This window comes from Cephus cinctus, unplaced genomic scaffold, assembly GCF_000341935.2.
Source record: "Cephus cinctus unplaced genomic scaffold, Ccin1 Ccin1_scaffold0935, whole genome shotgun sequence".
Lineage (NCBI taxonomy): Eukaryota > Metazoa > Arthropoda > Insecta > Hymenoptera > Cephidae > Cephus > Cephus cinctus.
Genome location: NW_014333502.1, coordinates 347,387 through 371,986, shown reverse-complemented (window position 1 = coordinate 371,986; position 24,600 = coordinate 347,387). Strand labels below are relative to the sequence as shown.

General features: G+C 37.7%; 5 protein-coding genes and 1 long non-coding RNA gene across 19 annotated transcripts; 5 read left to right on the top strand and 1 right to left on the bottom strand.

The window, feature by feature from the left end:
• The first annotated feature begins 381 nt into the window (after positions 1-381).
• LOC107271305 (proteasome subunit beta type-3) lies at positions 382-1,621 on the top strand. The gene is made up of 3 exons (XM_015747138.2): positions 382-533; positions 858-1,423; positions 1,486-1,621. Exons 1-3 carry the CDS (start codon positions 531-533, stop codon positions 1,532-1,534), a joined length of 618 nt encoding a protein of 205 aa, XP_015602624.1. The 5' UTR covers positions 382-530; the 3' UTR covers positions 1,535-1,621.
• A 250-nt stretch (positions 1,622-1,871) lies between these two features.
• On the top strand, positions 1,872-2,962 carry LOC107271304. The gene is made up of 2 exons (XM_015747137.2): positions 1,872-2,058; positions 2,203-2,962. Exons 1-2 carry the CDS (start codon positions 2,004-2,006, stop codon positions 2,856-2,858), a joined length of 711 nt encoding a protein of 236 aa, XP_015602623.1. The 5' UTR covers positions 1,872-2,003; the 3' UTR covers positions 2,859-2,962.
• On the bottom strand, positions 2,952-11,531 carry LOC107271298 (facilitated trehalose transporter Tret1). 2 transcript variants are annotated; one of them, XM_025088544.1, is made up of 3 exons: positions 11,443-11,531; positions 5,570-5,865; positions 2,952-5,479 (listed from the first exon to the last, which is right to left on the bottom strand). In XM_025088544.1, the coding sequence occupies exons 1-3, from the start codon at positions 11,496-11,498 to the stop codon at positions 4,194-4,196; spliced, it is 1,638 nt and encodes a 545-aa protein (XP_024944312.1). In that variant the 5' UTR covers positions 11,499-11,531; the 3' UTR covers positions 2,952-4,193. The 2 variants fall into 2 exon arrangements, with proteins under 2 accessions (XP_024944312.1, XP_015602612.1); XM_015747126.2 differs by lacking the exon at positions 11,443-11,531 and adding an exon at positions 8,581-9,121.
• On the top strand, positions 9,166-12,475 carry LOC112494887. Of its 3 annotated transcripts, none has more exons than XR_003060829.1 (6): positions 9,166-9,623; positions 10,211-10,361; positions 10,813-10,985; positions 11,434-11,531; positions 11,677-11,833; positions 12,290-12,475. It is a non-coding gene; the product is annotated as an uncharacterized LOC112494887 (long non-coding RNA). The 3 variants fall into 3 exon arrangements; XR_003060828.1 differs by having other exon boundaries at positions 11,628-11,833; XR_003060827.1 differs by lacking the exon at positions 11,677-11,833.
• Positions 12,476-17,762: 5,287 nt separating this feature from the next.
• On the top strand, positions 17,763-22,335 carry LOC107271296 (carotenoid isomerooxygenase). Of its 11 annotated transcripts, none has more exons than XM_015747120.2 (10): positions 18,305-18,464; positions 18,532-18,939; positions 19,902-20,170; positions 20,239-20,385; positions 20,467-20,762; positions 20,849-21,078; positions 21,150-21,332; positions 21,416-21,811; positions 21,888-21,986; positions 22,093-22,266. In XM_015747120.2, exons 3-10 carry the CDS (start codon positions 19,953-19,955, stop codon positions 22,264-22,266), a joined length of 1,743 nt encoding a protein of 580 aa, XP_015602606.1. In that variant the 5' UTR covers positions 18,305-18,464; positions 18,532-18,939; positions 19,902-19,952. The 11 variants fall into 11 exon arrangements, 10 of the variants coding, with proteins under 10 accessions (XP_024944309.1, XP_024944307.1, XP_015602604.1 ...); XM_015747123.2 differs by having other exon boundaries at positions 18,532-18,965; XR_003060821.1 differs by lacking the exons at positions 18,305-18,464; positions 18,532-18,939 and adding an exon at positions 19,007-19,802 and having other exon boundaries at positions 21,416-21,682; positions 21,754-21,811; positions 22,093-22,135.
• Positions 22,336-22,817: 482 nt separating this feature from the next.
• On the top strand, positions 22,818-24,453 carry LOC107271306. Its single transcript, XM_025088556.1, has 2 exons — positions 22,818-23,637; positions 23,752-24,453. Exons 1-2 carry the CDS (start codon positions 23,343-23,345, stop codon positions 23,805-23,807), a joined length of 351 nt encoding a protein of 116 aa, XP_024944324.1. The 5' UTR covers positions 22,818-23,342; the 3' UTR covers positions 23,808-24,453.
• Positions 24,454-24,600: the final 147 nt, after the last annotated feature.

The following is a 24,600-nucleotide window of genomic DNA, read 5'->3' as shown; positions in this document are numbered from 1 at the left end:
ATATCGGGACGTCAAATCACCTAAAATACAATACTGAATAGACACCTTTGAAATAGGTTGTATGCATGTTGTACGTCATATTTGTTCTTTAAGACACATTTTTTCTTTTATATTGCGTTTTAGATTCTTTCTGTATTAAGATTTTCGGTTATGCCTGTGGCTAACGCTTGATTACCGACACTATTTTGGATTTATACATACATTTGGTTTCATCTTGGATCTTTCGTTTTAACTTTTAAATTCTTATAAGTAGTACTTTAATGATAAAGTAAATCAATGTGTTCGTTCAATACTTGAATTGTTTTGTTATTATCGTTATTCTAGCATCATTTGGGTTCAGTCAATTTTCTCTTAATTTTTTATCGACCACGATACGTTTACCGTGAATCGGAATTCCACTATTCAAATACTCTCTATCCTCTCTATATAAGACTCGAGTAGTTCGTGGATTGTGTCTGCGGTATTGTACGCTGTGTCTGGCTGTCCTAGGCTTTTAAAATAACATCCTCGGTAGAGTTTAGTAACTCAAAATGGTAAGAATATTAAGAATTATATATATTTTTCTCGTATCATTTTATTTCGCAATGTAATTTTTACATTTTGATATTATTATTTGTATGCTTGGGTTGATAATAATGATCTTTAGGTTATGTTAGTGTCAAACACTCTGATGACAGTGCAGGTTTTCATGAAGCAACAAATTCCTTAGTATTTTTATGAAATATAGCATACAGTTTACCTGTATTATATTTCAATATACTTTAAATTCATTTATCAGCTGTTTTACTATTTAAAATAATGAATGATAGAAATTGAATTGGTAGTACTGCTGTTCTAACTAATTTTCTTTGTTTCAGAGTATCTTGGCGTATAATGGGGGTGCGATAATTGCTATGAAGGGAAAGAATTGTGTAGCTATAGCAGCTGATCGTCGTTTTGGTATACAAGGTCAAACTATATCTTGCGATTTTCAAAAAATCTTTGAAATGGGACCTCATCTATATTTGGGTTTACCGGGGCTAAGTACAGACACACAGACTGTAATGGAAAGACTGCGCTTCAGGCTGAATTTATATGAGTTAAAAGAGAATCGAAGGATACATCCCAAGACCTTTAGTTCGATGATCTCAAATCTCTTATATGAGAAGAGATTTGGGCCATACTTTGTAGAACCTGTAGTAGCTGGTTTGGATCCAGTGACATTTGAACCATATATATGTAATATGGATCTGCTTGGTTGTCTCAACGTTCCAGTAGATTTTGTAGTAGGTGGAACCTGCTCCGAACAATTATATGGAATGTGTGAAGCTTTGTATGAAGCAGATTTGGAACCAAATGATTTGTTTGAAACCATCAGCCAGGCTCTTGTTAATGCTTGTGATCGCGATGCTATGTCTGGTTGGGGAGCCATAGTGCATGTAATGTAAGTATTGATATTTATTTATTTGTTACAAAATAACATTACATAAGATTTTATTTTTACAGAGAAAAAGACAAGGTCACTACAAGAACTGTCAAGACTCGTATGGATTAACAAATTTTTTTTTATTAAATTTTCACTGTGGATGTAATGTATCTAATAAATTGGGTTGGATACTCTATCCTTACATATAAGAATTAATAAAAATTTGTTCTTATTTTTTAAAGCCCTATGTTGAATCCTTTTATTTCAATGTCTAATATGTGGACCATTTATTTTGAAAGTGGTGTAAGTCCATTTTCTCTTGTTTCGAGAAAATTAAAGTTAGTATATCTGTCAATAATTAAGCATAAATTACGTGATATCTCATTTTTTTTAAATGGACTTACATCACTTTCAAAATAAACGGTCCATGTAGTACGCCTTATTTAAATTTCTGTAATGTACACATCAATTTGTAAAAATGGGTTACAGCGGGATCAGCTGATATTGTGTTCATATTTACGAACTGCTGGTATTACAGTGCTGTTCTTGAATTTATTATTATCGTGGCTTAGAACCGGCTGCCTTGGAAGAAATAAAAATGGCTTTAAACGCTTTGTGCAAAACACTTCAGCGTCTTGATATTACACGAAAAGGTAAATTTGAATGCGTTTATTTTTCTTTATCGACAAATAAACTGTTAACGTTCATACAAAACAATCATTCATTGATGTGTATTATATAACCTCACTTTTCTGCATATCGATCAGTATAGAATAATTGTATTCTTCCTGTTTTAGGTGGTTCAAGTTTTTCCATTTCCAAATATCATACAATGCAACAACATTCAATCACCAAAAATATAGGAGCTTTATTTATTAATACAAACGGGATAGCAAAAGATACAACCCCTTTTGAAAATGAGCTTAAATTTTCACAGAGAAGTATCAACATAGATTTTGATCTACCTACAAGAAATTGCAGGATTAGCAGCATTATAGAATTTCCCATTTCAACTAATCTACAAATTGGCGAACCACCGAAATTAAATATAATTGAAACCATTATCCCAGAGAAATCAGTCGATCTTCCTCCAATTGAAAGAAACATTGAGAAACAGGCAGCACGTCTCATAGTAATACGTAGAAAGAAGATGAAGAAGCATCAGTTGCGAAAGTTACGAAAACGCATGAGATTTGAGTGGGCCAAGGTGCGACAAAGACGTGAGCTTAAGAAGGAAAAAGCCTTTCAGGCTGAGCTCTTAGCTCAGATTGACGTTGCCGAGAAGTTTGATGCAAAGGCCTATGTTGCAAGTCGAATTCATGAACTTACTAAAGAACGATTACCAAAACGCTGGCGTGGAGAGATTCTGCCAGAGTCCATGATAAGACAATTTATACAAGAAAAAAAAGCAAGAAAGGAGGCAGTTCGTAACAGGCCACGAATAAAATTATAAACAGGCTGAGGAAGTTTCATGTAATGCACAGCTCACCACAACATTAGGATTAAATGAAGTGCGAAAAGATCAAATAAATAGAATCATGCGTGCTTCATAGACAATTTTCTTTATTTAATCTACTTGTCTTTATCTTTGTTTTCCTCTCTTCCTTTTTATTTTTACAAAAATAAGTCGCTTTTGCGCGTTCACACTTAGTATATGTACATGTACAATATCTTATAATTAGCACTGTTTTTAGAATGTCATTCAGTTTGTGACTTCATTCAAGGAGCGATATTTACAATAATCCATTAATGTATAGTAATCTATAATTAATGTACGCCTAATGTTACAAACAGTACTGTGATATGCATATGTACAATTTAACGTATTGGCGAATCGTTTGTCAAATTTTCTACAGTGACTATTGCGAAACGCGTGATACGTTACTATATTAATTCTATGATACAATAAATAAGAGCACCACACAGGTTGCGAGTCTTTCTAAAAGCAAAAAACAAAAGAAGAACATAGTCGCAGTTGACAATTTTTGTATAAATAAATACGTATAACTGTATGCTTACAACAATGTACCACGTAATTACTGTTAGCAGTAACTTTGGACGTACAATTCATGAGTAGTCCTGCTTCCGTATTAGCGACAGTCTCGAAATTAGAAATCGCACACGAATTAATCTCAATATTTCAATATTCTATCTAAAATATATGCATATATTAGCGGGTCTTTTCTTCTAAAGTTTTAGTCAATCACTAAATTGTATAGTTTTAATACCTAGCATGGCTCTTTCTAAAAAATCATTCATAGAACAGAGCATTCAGATGAGGTTCTTTTTTTTTATTTTCGTATGTCTGAAAAAAGACTACGTCAAAGTTTTCTGGCTTCTTCGGGTATCATCCTTGATTCAATTCAATCCCGTTCACCAGGGACCCCAAACGGTGGGAAGGATCATAGAAATATGATTTGCTGAGTCTTTATCCCCACCACTTAAGGCCTATTGTATCCCTACCCTTTCATTACGGTGCGGCTTGATTCTTTACCAGACAATGGTGCAGATTCAGTCGCATCTTTACCGTCCGGCTGTTTGAAACCAAACAAGCCAAAAATCACTCCGACTTAAGGCATAAAATCTGATTCTCCTATTAATTTCACTTTATCCCAAAAACGTTAGTAATAATCAAAATAAAAACATGAACCTTGATCTAATACCTGAACTTGAATCATATTAATTTCTTTGTAACATATAATCACGTTCCACGTATCGGTAACGTGCTCTGAATTTTGATATCCACTTTTCAATTTAAACATTTTTACAATTACTAACTACATCCCCATCAAGGTAGTACCTGTCCCTTTCTCACTTCTAAGACTTTAGGCTTGATCAACCGACCTGTCTTAAGATTGTTACTTCTACCAGAGAAGTAATCTTCAATCTCCTGCAGCGTTTTACCCTTAGTTTCAGGAAGACATACGTAGAAGTAGATGGTACCAACAAGGGATATACATCCGTACAGAATAAAGGTACCATGTCTTGTCAAGGAATCAGCCAGAAGAGGATACGTCTTGACCACCGTAAAGATAAAGGCGTGGGCCGACATTGTAGTTATCCCCCCGATGACACCACGTATCTGGGTAGGATATACCTCGCCGATCATTACCCAGGGTATCACAAGGAAGCCAAGGGTGCAAGTTATCGTGTAGGCGAAGATGCAGAAGATTGGTACCCAGGTCCAGGTTGCCGGAATATTGATACTCTTCCAGTATTCTAAAAGCCACATGTAACTCCCCAGGCCAACCATTGACAATCCACATCCTATGGATGAGATCAGCGTTAAAGGTCGACGTCCACATCGTCTACAGAGAATACAGGCTGCTATTGTCGAGGCGAGTCTCACTACTCCGAGGATGACAGTTGCCAGGTACTTGTCCACCGTTGCACCGGAATCTTTGATTATATCCACGGCGTAGAAGGTCAGAGCGTTCGTTCCGGACCATTGGTAGATCAGGAAGTACAGGAAAAGTAGAATAAAAGGTTTTATTGCATTGGGTTTTAATATAGCTGTCATTATCTCACGAAATCCTGTGAGTCTCTTGATATTGTTCTTGTTTGAAAAATTCACCAGGGCATCCATTTCTTTGTCCAGGTTGTAATTATTACCACGAAAACGTCTAAGGGCACTTTTAGCCTCTTGAGGCCTATCCCTAGAGATGAGGTAGGACGGCGTTTCCGGAAAGAGGAACATGAGCATCAAAGATACTAGAGGTATTATCGAACTCACTGCAGCACATATGTGCCAGGGTAGCATACTACCCAGGGCATACTCTATGAGAACCCCAGTACTGACTCCAACACTGGCCAGAGCGGTTAACATTCCTCGTAGATGAGGTTGGGTCACTTCACTGGTGTAAACGCGAGCTGGAGCACCCACCATTCCCGAACCAAGACCAACGAAGAATCTACCGGCATAGATCATCCTGATGTCCGTAGCGAATATAATTAATATCCATCCTAATAACGCCGGTACTTCCGTTACAAGAAGAGTGCATTTCCTGCCAAAAGTATCCATCATATATCCAGATAGCAGACAGCCAATAGGCGTCCCAATACTGGCCATGCTAGCTGCAAAGAAGATGTAATCGGTTAAATAAGAGCAACGTCATAAAAATACAAGGTATAAAGTAAACAGGATTTTTAACCTATAATACCTACCAATCCAAGATGCTTGAGAGTCATCGATCTTCAAGATACTATTCGTTGCTTTTAGCTGAGGAATAGCAATGGCGGAGAACCCAAAGACCATGCCAGTGTTTACTGTACCAAGTTGAGCGGCAAAGGCAGCCAGTACCTGCCTCAAAGCACTACCCCTCGCCTTTTTATCATTCTCCGGACTAGTCGGGACGATATGGACGGTATTATCATTCCATTTTGGAGCAGAGGGTACCGTCTGCGGGACTTTCGATGAGTTCACCAAGGCCCACGTCTCCTGGTTCTCTACCTTGTTTTTCCTGCAATCATAACATTCATCATTCTGAGGTGAGTCAGTTTTATCATTATGCGCCTAAATCTCATGCGTAATTTCTGTGCTCATCAATTGGACCATAAGCAGTCATCGATAAGCAGGATTGGCGTTGTCTAAAAATACATATGCTCAAACGTGAGCGCATCCGATTCTAAATTTGTCAGACATTGGCTTTGAGCCTATTCAAACAGCGTTATCACTGTCAGTATCTCTCAATCTTTATCACAATGGCGGTAGGCCAGACTTCCACGTGCAAAGAGCGCAGTTAACTTCAGAGAGTAAGTAGAAAACAGAAAATTCTAATGTCAGTGTAGTTAGCAGTCCCGCGCGAGGACGAATCTGTCAAATATTTATCAAAAATCACTGTCTTATCATTATTGTCACATGATTAAAGATTCGAAGTTGAATATTTTTGTAAATCAATTTTCAAAAAAAACTGACAAACAAACAATATCTTATCAGTCTTCTTTATGAGGGAGCGTCAGCCATGCCCGCACTACCATTTGGTAAGCTACAATTACAGTGTAGATAAGAATCAGCGAAAAGGCAGAAAGTAGTAGCACATAAGAGTACTTGAAGAAATTACATGTAACAGACCAAAAGTCATTTCTTATCAGTGATTATGTTCAATGAAAAAAAAAAGGACTGACAAACATGTCCAGTCTGCTTGTACTCGTGGAATTGATATAAGTATAATGGTGTATCTATTTTAATTAGTCTTATTAAAATTATGGCTGATTACCAATGACGCCATCATATGATAGTTTTATCATTTTAGATTCAGGTTCATTTGAGAATTTGACAAACATCTGTCTGAACTCTTTCGGTCATTTTCAATATAGGTTAGTTTCAAGTTGAATCCTATTAAATCGTGTATGTCTACACAGCCTATGTGAATCTAGTTTTTATCTAAATGTTGTATACAGCTATTATTATCTTTTCGAGCCAAGGACTGCTAACATTATTCCAGTAGCTCTGGGACGTCTCACACTCTTTGCGAGAGAGTGAACATGGTTATTAAGTAGAGGTATCTTGCTTCTAATTGTTTAGTGTTGTTACTGTCGTCATATTTATTGATAGACATAACAATTAATTGCCTCCAGTCTGTAACGTTTCAGCAGCGTTTCAAGCGATGCGATATCTTATTTGGGATCCAGTCAGACGTTACTGACAAATGCACGTGTGCGTACGACGTGTCTCATATATTTATACTGTACGGTTAATATTTTTTCTTCGGCATTGCACAGTACCGACGAAAACACGGCAATCTTTTTTTATCATTATTTTTAGCTGTAACGAACAAGACGTTGCCTTGCCCGGTTCTTTGTGTATTTGTCATAAACGTGTAATCTGCCACAAAATCTTCCATGTGAATTCTTGTCGATCGTCTATTTAGATAACTGCTTTCTTGATAGACCGTTCGAGGCAGTATGTAATTATTAGAAATATCGTTTCGTGTGTTTCTAGAAAAATTTGTCTTGTGTGGTAGTAACAATTTTGTATGGTAGTTTCCTCTCTAATAAGATTCAGGGTTAATGATTTGGGTGATAGTAACAACATGTAGATATGTAACTGCTGTATAAAAGTAAAAATGTCTAAGCAATTCTCAGCTAGTATTGTGTATCTTGTTATCAAGTAAATATTTATACCTCTGTACATAAGAATACACCTCGGTTGACCGTTGGGACTTTTCACTGCTTAGTTAACTGTATATATAGAAGACTCGAATTGGAAAGTCTTTAGATACTCAACTCTTTAACATATCTTTGTTAAATATATTTATTTTGAATTCCTGCAAACTTTTCTACGATTGCCTGTTATAGATAGACAGAAGGAATGTCGCTATAGAACGCTTGAATCGTATTTCAAACTCCCGTGATCAGCGACTAAAGGAGTTTCTAGCCAAACGAGCATCGCGTGTTCGACATTGACTCTTGTGGAATTCTTAGTAAATCGTTAGAACCGGACCGTGGGCGTTTATTTTGTGGAGGACGTTTGAATGCATCGCGACGGTGAGAGACTAGTGTAAATTTCTGGCACTAAATGTCAGGCTTATTTTGATCTGTAGGTAGGTGCGCTTATAATAGTCTAGAGCTAGTTATGTTATTGAAATAAGCTAAGTTGGAACGAATTTAAAAATGCCGCTCTTAATTCGTGTACTGATAGAGCTGTCTTGCGCTAGTTGCATCATCGAATGGTAAACAGAATTGCTTATCTACAGCAGGTAAATCTGGTCTGCATTATCACTGATAGTATATATTGAACAATGGTTTGTTTTTTTCGATACATCTGTTCCTCGTGTAGTTATTCGCTGCTCAATGTCCACGACATTGACAGGTCATCACGGACGTGAAAGAAATTTCAAATAGATGGGCGAATATTTTATCGGAGAGTTAAAAATAAGTGACATCTTTAATAATAAACTGTAGACGCAGGTAACGACTTTCTTAAATATACGGTAAAAGAGACTGTCGCGTGTTTTTTTATTTTCGTAATTTCACAAGCTGTTTTTTTATTCAAATTCGTATTCTCTGTTTGATGCAAATAGTCGGTGGTCAGTTTCTAGCTTGTTGCATTGCGATATACCACGTATATAGATCTATGTATAATTGCATATTCGTACATCCAGATGTACGCGGAACCGGGCGCGTGCCAAAGATAAAAATAAATGAATAACAAAAATCCCTTGCGTCATACTCACTCGGCCATAGCGTCTGGTCTTGACGGACAGCTCGAAGATCTCTATCTCTTCTTTGGACTTTGAAAGGGAACGAGGATGACGCGTACTGGTCAAAATGATAATGATGAAGAAGATGAAAATACGCACAGGGACAAAAAGACAGATACGAAAAGAGGAAACGTAATTAGTATGTATCACAGTTCGTTGATCACAGAGCGTCCGTTCAATATGATTTCACTTTCTTGCCCTTGCTTTTTTTCTTTGTCGTCTTAGCTCCAGTCCCTTTTTATTATTTTCTCTTCTCCTCCGACAGATTCCTTTGCTTGTACGCACGAGATCAAGGTCGAACTCGACGAGCTTGTCATTAATTGAGGTTAAGAACTTTTTTTTAATTTTCCTAATACCCGGAACGTTTTTCCAACCTTTTCTGTTTGCGTCACAGAGTGTCCCGGCGTTCACATACTTTTACGCAAATAATCGTCTTGCTGTGCCCTTTCGGTAGTATCGAGTTTATTTTTACTTCGTTAAACTTTTCCGTACACGGATACAGTCTGTAGACATTGAGATATCAATTGAATCTCCCGCCCTTCTAATTCCTCTTTCTCTATCTTGCTGCAGGTATCACAGACGTGCGCGGCGGTAAAACTAAAAATCAGCTGCTCGACACACCGCATAAACGACTAAGGACGACTTGTGTCGTTGCAAGAATAAGTCAAAACCACGTAAGGCGCCTCTCTCGCGCCCTGTCACCGCGAAGCGAATGAACACGCGCGACACTGCTCTGAGCTTTTTATATAAACCGATCTTTAGGCGGACCGAGTGGGCGGCCGTGCGAGATGACTGAGCGCGTATGGTGGTTGCGACTTGGCAGTAGTGGCCAACGACTCCTGTAGCAGACGACAATGAGAATCGCGCATTTACGGTGGCAGCACGCGCAAGGGAAAGTAAAGCTTAGCCTTTTCGCCATTCAGCCACGAACAATCATGGAAGTCTCATTTGTTAGACAATCGTCTGGCAGACAAGAACATAGGAATACGTATGCTGATTGATTCTCTGAAGAATAGGTTAGATTTTTATTTTCCACCTTGGATTTAATGGTCTTTCTAATACAGTATACTCAGTCTAGTATTACGTATGCAATTTGGAAATATCAGACAACCACAAGATTATCTCCTCGTTATTCTAGCATTCGGCTGTTAATCAATATCTGTTGGTTCAATCGGTGATAAGGGATTCTCCGCAAATAAGACTGTTTGATCGTTTCTTTTATCGCAGGACAATAACAATTTCATATCTAACAATGCCGTCGCTCGTAGACAATCTGTCACGAATTCTCTTCGTGAAAATCGCGATATCATTCGTGATACTTACGATTATTCTGGCGTCAGTATGCAACTGTTGAGAGACTAGAATTTTCAAGCGTTAGACATATATACGGCATCAAATATTCTCCTTGTTATTCCTCGAGTCTTCGAAGGAATCGAAATATTTGAACCTTATCAAATATTTATGGAGTTCTTATGCATTCGAAAATAATAGCGTTCTATTCTCGTGGATACGTTAGTTCCTTTGTTTTTATTTTCTTACGTGTAAAATTCATTATCTAAGAAAGGAGCGCTATAACTCATTGTCACGTTGTTTTCACTTTTAGATTGCCGTAATTTCCTTATCGCTGGAGTGCCTGTAAAGATCTACGTGAATCCTATCGAGATCGGCAGTATCATCATAGAAGATAAGGCATTTGAGATTCAGCGATTATTCTTAATTAAAACGATGCCCAACTTTCACACAAGCGCTCAATGGTAAAACGATAAGAGAACAAATATAGTAATATCTTTTGACGTTTGATTGCCCTCTTATCAATACAATCGTGAGTTATTAGTATTCGACTTTGATCTTCTTTCTATAATCTGTCAACCTGATTATCTCCTGTAGATTCTTATACCTAACGTGTCAAGTACATTGACGTCTATCAGCATGTGAATTGTAAAAACATTCATTCGGGTACCACGTGCTCAATGTTGTTCTCTCTACTTATTGCCTATTAGTAAGGATGCGACAATTAATCACACGTCGATGATCACAATGATATTATACGATAATAGAAGTATTAGTAGCTCTTATTGTGCATCACGAAGTTGGCAACAATGATGTAATAAGCGTATTAACTTCCAATGTACCGTACTGTCTTTGAAGAGTGTTAAACCCCCGAGATATTCATTTAATTTAATTACAACTGACGTTTATTCCCAGACGATCCCCACGCTTGTGAACCAATGCAGGTCCTATGAGGGCGCCAGCGTCGATACTCTAGACGCAAGAAGAGAGAGAGAGAAAGGGGAAAAACGATTGTTGCAAGAGATGGACGAGATCATAAGGCGTGAGATGTCCAGTACAGTAAGCGTGTTTACCCGCAAGTATAACCGGTGACTAATTAAATTTTTTCTACCGGCAAGACATACATAAGCCGCAATTGAAATTGCCTTAAATTGCTTGGAATCCATCCTGATACAGTGTAAAGCATTGGATTGAATATACCAAAGCTACAGTCGGAACTGGTACTGATGAGTCAAAAATTGTTACTATTAATTGGCTACGCAGCAATTGACCAGAGCGTTAATTAAAAGTGGGCAATGACTGTGGAGAAAAAAAGAAATTACAAAAGCCTTGAGAGACTTTTATCACGAGAGGAAGTGTGACTCGTTCCGGAAATGAATTTATCATTCGTATAGGAACTTTTAGCGTAGTAAAATTTGCTGGGTATATTTTTTTTCCTTATAGTTAAACTGGACAAACGATATTCAAATTTAAAACTTGCCCTACGTATGTTTTTGCATTGGTAGTCTGACGTGTTATGCTTATGTATGTTTCAAGTATACTCACGGCAATTCCTCTTGGGGCAGAGTACGCTGGAACGTGGAGTAGTTTCTATTCGCCATCCTGATGCTCTTCCATGCTACGGATAACTGGCGGTAAGCGTAAAACGTCAAAGAAAGTTATATACACCTTGTGAGTAGTATCTTGTGCTATCAGTTTTTCTTTTTTCTTCTTTTCTTGCAATGACACAGATGCACCCTTGCACACATTTTGCACTTTACAATACATACAATACAATAGATACAAGGAAACATCTGTGAGGGAGAACGATTGGCACTGGGTCCTGGTGAATTTTCATACGGGTGTATCTGTTAATGAAATTCGGTTCATCGTTCATCTCGTGGATTAGAAACAGAATGCAAATTTATTACCACAGGAAGAAACGTAGGAGCATGAGGTATCTCATAATTGAATAATACGAGGATTTGCGAATTTTTCGAGTTTTCTATACCGTCCGTGAGTGCGAGAGAGACACACTTATGGAATCCTAGGCGTGTGAGACAAAGACATATATACCTGGTCTGCAAAATCGTGAACCAGTATCCTATCTCGTATCACTGTAATGTCCGATCAGCACCCGTGTCTGCTATATCTTCTTCCTTCTTTTCATCCTCAAATATTTTAAACAACTTTAATCAACACTCAATCTGTAAGCAATGCGTGAACATTGAAATACAAGATCTTTTATTCTCAAATCTCATGTTAGGCAGATTGCCCGTATCGTTGAACAAACTCGAGTGCTTATTTTCTAAGATTATAATTGAACAGTCGATGGTTCATCTAAATGAAATAAGATTGGACATGGTCGTGATCGACGTATAGTGTGCTAACTGCGGCATGATATATTTTTTAGAACGGATCGAAGAACACTGGTTGAAGGATGCTGGTTAAAAACTAGTAATTAGAAGTCTTAGTAGGACTTATCCAGCAAGTAATTATTAATGGATCTCTTTCGCAACAATGTCCATCACCCACGACGTACGCGCATGTCGTCAGGTCCTAAAATACAAATCGGATAAGGATTGTACAGGAGGAAAAAAAGAGGCAAGAAAAACTGGAAATTTTTATAAAGCGACAAATTCAAATCTGTATTCATTTGGTCTTGGTTCGTTGAGTGATTACATAATCGTTTCTTTTAATGCACAGGGCATTGCAACATGTGACGCGAGACGAAGGACTTCGCGCTTGCTCACGTGAGGACACCTGTATGGAAATTTGCGTTTACGTTGACTCCTATCCAACGTAGATATCTGCCCACGTATTTTATTACGTCTTGAATGTTCAAGAGCGTGTAAATTTTACCCACACGCCATTCACCAAGTGCATTATACGCTCTTGGATATATTCGCCAACGTTTAAATGTATTCTGAGGTCGTAAGGGGTCTCGTTTCATATTCCCGCCCGTATTTGAAAATTGAAAATAGAACAGTCGCGCTTGTGGCTGTGGCTAAAAAAATTTTAAAATGCTCGCCGTTAGCCACGTAACTTGTGGACTAGGAAATTTGAGAGAAAAATACATCGAGCCTTCTTTACTGTAGTGCGTTAATCTCTCGGCCCGTCTCTTTGGGAATGTTGAAAATTTATTTTGACGTAATCGAGGGGCTCGTCGGGCATTCTAAGAAAGTAACATTCAAAGTGGGAGGATCTGGCATCTGGGGAAACAAAATAAATAGGATATATCTATAGCTTGAAGAAATTCGCCACGTGCTTTGATTGTACGCAAGATTCATTCATTTTGTTTTTTATTATTCAACGAGAGGGATTTCTCGAACGTTTTATGTCGGATGAAATATTCATGTCGCGAAAGACACCTTTATTACCTGTACGATTGTTCTTGATCGCACGATAAGGAATAAAAGAGGGATACGAAGATACTGTTAAAGATATGGAGGTTTCCATGGAAAAATTTTATTTTATTTACTCGCTTTTAATTGTTATTAACCTTATGATTATACCGAACGCTTCTTGTCTCTTGTGTATACGATAATGGCCTTTGTCAATGATAATTAATCTTATTAAATGATCTAACAAGGATCTAGGTATTGCGTTAACGCACTGTTTCCATGTACGCGACACTCTCTGTTTGTCCGGGCGCTGGATGCTCTGTGTAATTATTAAATGACGTAAACAGCATGGCGTTGAACGTTCCAGTATAGTAGAATGTTTTTGCGTAAATTAAGGATTAGCTGGATCTTTGTGAAAAACCTTGGAACGTTAGAATTCCTAGGACAAGGAATAGAATAAAAATTAAATACATAATTACCTTAGATTTTAATAATTGATTGAATTAAGGATAAACTATATGTCTAATACGTATTTATTGAACTTGTCAATTTTTCGAAATATCTCAACTCATGAGTTGTACGACATCGGTGTTCGTGTTGTGACAATTTATTTTTACTAAAGAATTTTTAAAAATCACAAGGTTGCTCAAGGATACAGTCGTAGGTCGTTACGTAAGATCAGCTTTACATTATCAGTCTCATGATGATCTTTTGTATTTAGAAAAAAAATCATATTTTGTAAAAAAAATCTACCTTTAATCTCCTTGACAATAGTCAGAGGAATCATACTGATGAGTGCAATGCTCCTTTCAATGCACCATGTTGCATGATTCATTTATCGAATTGTAATAACGTTAAAGATTATCTCTGTCATAGTTAAACATACAAAACTGTCAATTAAGGTAGAATACATTTTCGTCCAGATCCTATTATTCTTTTCGGTACATGGTGGTGGGTACTTGTGAATCATCAATTAACGCTATATTACGCTAATGCCACGACACGAAATATAAACTTGCGTGCATTAATTTGGTAAGTAGTTTGATTACAAGAGATACCGAAATGACTTTGAAGTACATTGTCAAAAGTCGAATTTATTATATTTGTATATTTCATTGGTCATGATATCACATGTTAATTGACTTAATTAACAATTGAACATAATAAAGGCTGGAGTTGGTCAGTGAGTAATATTACATTATACTAAAATTTGACATTACGCAAGGTTACTTTTACAAGTTAAATTTTACTTCCGACATTCAACCATCTGTTCATTTTTTTTTAGATTACATGTCACGGCCACGTTTCCCATATTAAGATTCATATGCTGTATATCCATATTCATATTATTTAATATTGGAACGAAAACCTACAGAGCTTTTTTTTTGTCTGCTAGATAAAATTCACTGTACTAAAATCTACTATCAACGTAATTCACTCCTTATCTGATCTATTCCAGTGGAGTATACGTGGTGAAGCATGTATGCTTTGAAAAAGGAGAGATTGCCCATAAAAGTCAATAACCTCAAGATAAACACTTTCGTTAGTTTTAATATTGTAATGTGATGTACGATTCGTTAATATTTATTATACGATCATGGTGGTGGCATGGTCGTGATGTCTTGTTCCGATAACGATTCGATTGATTGCGACACTGACCGAATGGCGGTTAAGAGGGAGAATGTAAAAATTAAAAGTGAGATGACAGACATAGATCTAATTGATGGCAGACGTGAGGACTGTGTAAAGAAAAGTCTGCCACTTTGTGGTTAGAAGTGTGAGTGTATGAGAGAGAGAGAGAGAGAGAGAGAGAGAGAGAGAGAGAGAGAGAGAGAAATACGATCGTATATGCCATGCGTTAAGAATTTTAATTTTAGAATTCTCGTTATTCGGTCGTTAGTGATTTGCTAGTATTTTTACGATTCAAATATTGGCGCTACAAATATGCACAGGTTCACGTGAGACATTAGGACTTTACTGCTAAAAGAAATGTTTTCAGAGTTTAGATGTTACACCATATGTCATATTTTGCGGGAAGTTGAGTATTATTTTTGGTAATTGATGTTATATTTGTTTTTAAATTTAATTATCACGTACAGATTGTTTATTAAGCATTTAATTGAATCTTATGCGAATAACAGTTAATGGCTCATTACGGGTATTGAAAATAAAAATCGTATAGTGACTCCTTGAAAAATCGAATGACGGACGCGCTCGATACATGTGAATTATTTCGACATTTTCGGACGGACAACGACGTCGTCGAGACGCCGTCTTGACGACGTGCGTCATACAAGCATGGGAAGGGGTATTATTTATAACCTATCGGTTAAATAACCAGGTAACCACTGAACATTTACCAATTTGCCAAGCCATATTTGCCAAGCCATATTTGCCATTTAGTTTAAATTTGCTGATTTCGCGGGCAAATGTCAAAATCAAACCGTTGACATTCGGTAATGTAATATTCGATAAATCGAATTGTATACATATCATAGATCGATATGTTCAGTCACATGATGTAGTATCCAACAAATCGTATGTACCCTAAATACGTGCATAAAATGTGAGTCCCAATTTGCTTTACTATTAAATTTAAGCGTACCTCAAAGGCCCACTCTAAGCTCCTATTTAATTGCGTAATGTACGCGTGTGATTAAAAAATTTAAACATTTTTTCAACGACCTCGGCCTCAAAGATTGCCCTCTGACGAATTCATACCATTTGGAAGGACAATCGGATAAAAACTGTGTTAAGGACAGTGTCACGTGAGTTTGCCATTTTTGTGAAGCTGGCTTAACGATTATCATTTCAATAATTAACGTTTTCTGATATAACGTTTTTATTCCACCACCAGCCAACAATGTCATTTTGACTTACCCGCCAATCTGCTTACCTGTTTACCAGAGACAATTGGTAACGTGACAATCATGCGGGGCACTAATGCATATTTCATACGTAAACAGGCCTAGATGAGCATAAAACAATTAGAACGTTGAAAAATTAGTAAAAAAAAGATATATCTAAGACTAAAACGAAAGAATTCGTTCAAAGTTGCCGGGCATAATCTCTCAATGTCGAGCAGCTTCACGAATTAGCAGTGACGTCATAGGAGATCAACGAAAGCCGTGCTTTGCATTGATTACTCGTGCTCGTCACCGAGCGCCCTGTTTGTTATCGGAAGTCGATTAATTATTTGTCCCATAATCGCGGCACGACTTAGCAATGTGACCAGTAGCGCATGTGACTGCCAAGTCATATGACTGGACTAGATAGTGTAATCAGAACGTGTTTTACATGGACTTCATAGGCTGCTGTATAAAGATTGTGTCCTCCTTCTTCTCGTTCTCCTCCTTCTCCTCCAGATTCAAATTCTACATCCTAAACCTTCTCCATCTCATTCTATTGCTCACCCTCGTCCTCTTCTTTCTCTTTTTCCTCTATATCGAATCCCGCAGAGGTTATCGGTGTAGCGTAACGAGTATAATCTATAAAAATTGACGTAAGTATACGAACGCATTCTTATGAATTTGGTATACTTAAGGTGGGAGTTTTAGCTGATTGAAAAGTAACATATCTCGTTAGACAACCGAGTATAATTGGTAACAATTGGTTGACTGCTAATGGGTTGACAGTAATTTGTAAATTGATTAGATAAATTATACGTAACTTGTACTATAAATTCTTAGCTAAAATTTATTATCCAAATAGAGCATATGGTGTTAACTGTGTAGCTTCTTAGTTTTCCGGGTAGAAAGCGTTTATTTTTTGCTTTCGACAGTTGGCATTCTTCGATACAGCTGACAGGCGGTTGGAATTTCACAAAGTTGTTGCTTCTCTTGAATTCGTTTCAATTGGATACGATTAAGGGAATTGATATGATAAAACAATTTTCTCTCTTTCTTTTTACCTTTTCAAAGTATACCTCAATATTACACAATCGTTTGTCAAATTTTACTCCGTCATTATCTACCTCATTTGATTCTTCAATAACAAGATGACTCCCTATATAACTGAATTCCATTGACCTCGTAATCAAAGTGAACAAATTAATTACGAACCGTTAAGAGTGAACAAACATTAAAAATACAAAGTATGGTTGTGCTAGGAAAAATATTGTTTACTTATTTACTGGCAACACTCAGCCTGCTGCCTCTAGCTCTTATGACACGTATCACTCTTACGTACTGTGTGTGCATATGCGTAATTTTAATTTCATCGCGTCAAAAATTAATTTGAATCCGCCTGTCTTTGTTTCCGTAATTTTGCATGAGTCGCCTAACTAAATGGCTGCTTTGTTTGTCATGCAAAAGACACGCCTTCTCATGCCTATGCACGTGACAGCCACGTGGTCGAGGCATGTGCGTTTTCCACGCAAGTATACACACTCCATGTATACTTGGTATAATAAAATATATGCAAGCTGCTCCAACCAATTAACATACACCAATGTAAAGTAGCGGAATTTATTCCTTTGCTAAATATAGTACTCTTATCTGTTTTTAAACTTGTTTCGCAGGTTCCGTTATTCAATATGGTGGAAAAACAACGTGCACATTCGAAGATACCTTTGAGGACACTGCTGCAAGGAAGATTGATTATATATGATTACCACGAGGATTGATTGATTTGCGTAAATGAAGACCAGGGTTGATGTAGACATTAATCACTATCTCAAAAAAACATTACTTGACCCAGTGACAGATTCATATGCTCCAATTAATTCCAGTATAAATACTGGTACACATTGTATACAAGGTATAGAGTATATACACTTTAATAGAAATTTAGTAGAAGGATTATGGGTTTGTTTAGGGATGCAGGACATTGAAATTTTTGTTATTTTCACTCTGATCTTGGTCGTTGCAGCAGCTGTGAGATTTTTTGTCTTGTACACTGATGCTTACTTTGCAGCACGATTTTGGCTGTTTCTAGATCCTCGTGCAGGTCTGTGAATATATTTTGGATATTTTCCAATTAAAGTTGGCTTTCAAGTATCATTGGCATCTCTGTGTACACCTTGCATCAGAGGGAATTTATACCAATGCTCAAGCAGCCAATAGCAAGCCTTGGTTGATTATTTTTTGGATTCAACTGATAGACGGACCTGGTCTGTCGCTGCTGCGCAATTTCGTTTACGTTCAGTTCTATCCCATTCAGCGATCTGGGATGTCATCAGATAATATAGCGTTTGGAAATTTCGAAAAAAGTGACGCCTGGTACAGCATTGCTAGTCTATTTCCGGTAATTGAAAAAAAAAGTATTGATCATGCGTTACGGTTTCTATTAATGTTATTTCTTTTTTTTTTAGTGTGTGGCTGATGAAATTAATTTTGCTTGACTGATCGATATTCGCCATGTCAGTTTCCTTTTCTAAATGTATCTACGTGTCTGAAGATTTGTCTTGCATCTCTCAGTTCATCGTTTTACATCTTTATGTCATTGCCGTCGCCGCATGTGGACGCAACTTGTGGAACGCGAACGAATTACTGGGAATTTAAATCGCGACTGTACTGTGTGTGTCTTCTACATAAATAATGGAAAGCTGTTACGTGCGCCTTGACACTAGTGAGTCAAGTAGCAGCGGCGCACATGAGTAAAACTCAATGAGAACGCGAGCGTCGGGACGCTTACTTTTTTTTTCATCGTCAGTGGCGCACTCTGTGAGGAGGAGTTCGAAGGCTGTACCAATGGCGGGAAAAATATCAACAATCACTCAGTAATTTATTTATTATTTGTACATTTGTAAGCAACTTACAATAAGTTATTAGTTTATAATTTAATTTTAATTGATTTGATTATTCGATGTTTTACGATTGGTAGGTTGCTTTGATTAATTGGATTTTGATGCATGTGCGAGGGGTAGATTATTTAATTCAGAATAATTGAAATGATGTTTAGATGTGACGCGTGATACGAGGCGACACGTTCCACTTTCTCACGTGTCACGGGCACGATTGTATACAATTGAAGCCCAAATAGTTTTACTTGTATCCATTGGAGGGTTTCGCATCCATGAAAATTGAATTTAGGCGATTAAACGTAAATGCTTTTTAAGGTCAATGCAGACCCTTCTTTACTGTCATTCAGTCTTCAAGAGTCTGCGGGAAATAATGGATTTCACTCACAAACGTATACATAAGATTTTATCCTCTATCCTTAAACCGCTGGAGGCAATCCCCGCCGACAACAATAATAGAGAAAAGTGTTTCCGCGGATTTCGTAATTGATAGCAAACACCTGATAAGAATAATGGAAATGAAATAAAATAGTTTATTAATGTCAAAGTAAAATTTCTATATCTACATTTATAATATGTATTATTCGGTAGTCTTTCGAACAATAGTATTATTTTTGCTTCTATAAACAAATATTGCTTTGAGCAAATCTGATCTTATTGAAACAATAAAGATGAAATGTAGTACCTAACAGTGTCAATTGATTGACGATAAAATGAATCGTGTGACGTCGGATAATATTAAATGTAAGTCAAATTGTTACATCACGAAATTGAACGTAATTGAGAATTTATTAGATGAGAATGTTGAACGTTTAAATTCCTCAGAGGCCCAGTCAATTGACGTGAGTCTTTAGTATTATTTTTGTGAAAAATTCTGTAGTATTTATCATGGTATTGCTAGGTGACTCTATATATTAAGTAACAGATTTATGTTATTGCAGCAGGAACATGAGGGCAAAACTGTTCACAAGAAGGAGGATCAAGGTGACCAAATGCCATCTGAAGAATCTACTAACTATTGGTCTAACTGCGACACATCCATATGGATGAGATCTTGTGAACATGAAGTGATAGTACCAATTTCTGGTGAAGTTATTGGCACTGTACCAAAATGGCTTTGCGGTATCTTGTTAAGAAATGGTCCTGGCAGTCTTAAAGTAGGTGAATACAGATTTGATCACCTTTTCGACAGCTCTGCTCTACTGCATAAGTAAGTAATTAGTTAAGGAAGGTACTCTGATTATGATACAAGTAATAGATTGGAGAGAATTTGATTAGATTTCAAATAAAAAATGGTTGTATCACATACCAAAGACGTTTCGTAGAGACCAATGTGTACAAAAGGAACCAGGCAGCTCAGAGAATAGTGTTCACAGAATTTGGTACCAAAGCAGTGCCGGATCCTTGTCAGAGTATTTTTCAAAGGTACAGTTCCTTTTAAAGAATATCTATTTATGATACAGATTAATTCTATTATTTTTCATTATTCTTTTATACAATAAATAGAGTGGCTGCTGTTTTCAATCTCTCCGAATCGCTATCAGATAATGCCATGATATCTGTATATCCATATGGAGATGAGTACTATACGTTCGCAGAGTCTCCAATAATGCACCGAGTGGATCCAAACACTTTGGAAACTTTGGATAGAGTTAATATTTCCGATTATGTTGGTATAATCAATCATACCTCTCACCCTCTGGTGATGACCGATGGGACAGTCTATAATTTGGGAATGAGTATAACAACTCGTGGTCCAGCTTATAACGTAGTGTGTTTCCTGCCAAGTCGTTTGACTATAGGTAGATAGTCTTATTTTTTAATTAACAAATCACTCGGTCCATTAATTATAATGCAACGCATAAGAGATTTATGAATATATCTATAGACGATTCTGGAGAAGAGAAAGAACTGTCCATGTTCGATCAAGCTACCATAGTAGCTACGGTTCCCTCAAGATGGATATTGAATCCTTCGTACATGCATACTTTTGGGATAACGGAAAATTATTTTATCATTATCGAACAACCATTAGCTGTAGCTTTGATTTCGATGGTAGCTTGTCAAATTAAAAATGAACCTATGTGCACCTGCTTAAAGTGGCATGAGAACGAGAACGTGAGTAACAAGTCAATTATCTAATTTACCCTATAGACTTTATTTTTTAATGTTATTCTTCTGTATTTCAGACATTGATACACGTCATCTCCAGAGAAAATGGACGAGTGGAGAGAACTTTTGTGGCAGAGGCCTTTTTCTTTCTGCATATAATTAATCAATTTGAGACCAGAGACAGGGAATATATTGTACTGGATGTTTGCTGCTATAGAGATGCTAAAATGTTAGATTGCATGTACGTCGATGTGATGCAGGTAAACTTTAATATGATTAAAGTCCAATTAGTATAATAATATTTAATTGCTTTTCATTATTAAAGATATATTTTTATTCTTAGAACATGCACAAGAATCCTGACTATTCTAAGTTATTCCGAGGAAGGCCATTACGTTTCGTGCTGCCAATGAAAAGACCCAGTGCGGAAATACCAACGGAACATAACTTAATAACAGTGAAAACTGTCAATCAGAGTCTGGAACTTTTTGAGGACCCAATTGTCCAAGACGACTGTAAGAGAAATGATGCTGATGACAAGAGATCCGAGTATTCGAGTGTTTTGGAGAAGAAAGCTTCCGCTCATAGACTTCCGGATGGTAGCATATTTGTGCGTCCTGAATTACTTTGTGATTTGGGATGCGAAACTCCTAGATTAAATTCTGACTTCTATCTTGGCAGGGAGTACAGATATTTCTATGCGATATCTAGCGACGTCGATTTAGAGAACCCTGGCACGGTAAGACACGTTTAATTAAATTAATAATCCATTAAAGGGAATTAATAATCATTAATGTTACTTACATCTTTTACAGATTATCAAGGTAGACACTATAAAGAAGACTAGAAAGACTTGGGCTGAGAAAGGTGTTTATCCGAGCGAGCCTATTTTTGTACCTGATCCAAATGGAAAGGTAAATTTTTATTTATTGTAGTATAACTCATGCATATTGTTAACTACGGATTCTTTTAGAAATGACTTAGCAAATGTATTTTATTTTAATTTTAATTCTGTTATAGAATGAGGATGACGGAGTTGTACTGAGTGCTTTGGTCTGGGGCGAAGGACGGGAAACGGAAGTTGGTCTGTTGATCTTGGATGCAGTTACTTTCGAAGAAATTGCACGCGCAACTTTTGTTACGCCTGGTCCAGTACCGAAGTGCTTACATGGCTGGTTTACGCTACAGAAGTGAATATTGATTGTAATGTATTAGGCAGTGTTTTGAAACTATTTTAATGGAATAAATTGTATTCTTTATTTACCTGTGCATTACGTTTATACTATATTAACATACATTCTTGCTTTAAGGATGCGTAATTCCATTTTAATACCTTGTCAAAATTTCCCAAAAAATATGAGTAAATTTCTGAATTGGCGCGTTTATATATGTATAGGTAGGTAGTGTAGTGCGTGAAAGGACATTTTTTCTGCGCAGACTCGGACTTCCCACTCTAAGCCGGTCCCGCTCAGGCGCGCTGACTGTGCTGCGGCTCATTACCGCTCCAGGCACGGCACGGTGATTGTCGTTTGTGGCGCCATGAGTGCCTCGGTGAGTATACCCAGGCTTGAGTGGCGTAGTGGGGAAGTCAGGGTGGCACTGGAACTGGAGTTCCAGTTGTGCGTTGCGATGGTACGTCATAACCGAACTTCTTCCTGCTGGCTGGTTTACTTGCAGTGTTTAACGTGGTTCGGTTTAGCTATGGTTCAATTTACTAGTCGGCGTTGAGATCCTGAAAGAGGGGCATTCTAGTTTTGGTTAAAATCATTGGTGAAGCCACGTTAAGCATTGCACGTGAACCAGGCACGTGTCGTTCAGGCTTTCGCTCACTATTTCATTCGCTGTGCCGCTCAACTCCGCTCATTGTGAGGCTCAGTGTCACTCGGCACTCAGCATCACGGAGAGTGACTCCAATTCTGAGTGGCTCGGTGAGGAAGCCAGAGAGATAGTGGGACTTGAGTTCCGGTTCTGCATTTCTGACATTCCGTCATAACTCGTGTAGAACTGAACTCCTGGGACAGTGGTTCCACAGTTCTGCTTTACATGATTTATGTCGCTATGTCATAGTGTAGAATTAGGACTTGAGTCGCCATTCAAACTACCCTCGGGTGTCTTCACTGGATCCTCAGGACTTAGAAGTGGACCTGAGTGGTGCAGTGAACGGTAAAGCGGGAGGACCTGAGCGACCCTGGAAAGAGTTCAGCTACGATGCAACATCGTGATGCAAAAATGGAATTCCAGATGTACAGTGCCTTCTGGCATTTCTCACTATGCTGCTTAGGTTTGGAGATGTTCATCGAGTAGCTCAGAGCCACGAGGGAGACAGTGCCGGTGCCCATGCAGTGAGCGGGAACAGAAGGAGAAGCTGGAATGTAACAGTCGTTCGCAGAAATCGATGGAACCTGTGCCCCTGGTTACGCCTTGTCGCTCGCAACTCTAGCAGCAACGGCGTCCCAGCAGAGAAAGACTCAGTGAACGAGAACCAAGCCAGAGCGATAAACTGTTCATTGTCACGACCAAGTCGAAATCAAAGTTTAACTGGTAGAGCAAAGAAGCTCCCGACAAGTAAGAATGACAGATTGATTTTAAATTTTGCGAGAAACTTCAAACTCAAACTCTACTTAAAAAACTGGAAGTTACGTTATGCTACAATACTAGTCTTCTCGCTCAACCAATTAGATTTAGATTCACTCACTGTGATGCTGAGTGCTATGAGCAACACAGATGCACAGTGAGTGGACTAGAGCGTCACAGAGAACAGAACAGTGAGAAAACCAGAGCAGCATCTGCCAGATCTACGCGCAATGTTTCACGTGGCATAATCAACAACTTTAATGATGACTACAATACTCTCAGAGACTTTAAGTCCGACTAATAAACGAAACTGAAACTAAACCGAACCACGTTAAACACCCTGAGTAAGTCAGGCAATTGGAACAGGTTCAGTTATGACATAACATTGGAGATGCATGTCACAAGTGAAACAAGCTCCACTGTCACTCCCGCCTGCTCACAGTATCGCTCAAACTTAGCTTGCCCAACGTGAATCGCTCAACGTGCTGTGATCGATCCGAAGCCTGCCGCGTTGCGAGCAACAATGATCCGGAGCGCTGGCGTGCCGAACTTTCAGGAGCGACGCATGCGCAGCAGCGACTTTACTTCTGGCGCCATAACTTACTGTGTTGACTTTATTACTTCTTGGGATCCATTCTGTTTGTACTGCTGTGTACTGTGGGTTGTATGTTGGAGTTTTTCAAATTAATATTTTAATAATACACTGTCTTTAATGGAAAAAGTTTTAAAATACAATGCGCAAGTGTTCACAAACCCGGAAGCTGAGTGTCTTGTTTTGTACTACTTATGAATATACAATTGAGATAATGTTTGTAGATCTTTATTTATGGCGTTGAACAGAAAATTACAGAATGTATTTAGAGATATTTATATGTAAACACTTGTTCAATTGCCTTTTTCTTCCTCTATGCGTTATATCCAAGCGGATGAAATTACATAATACGGAATGAGAAC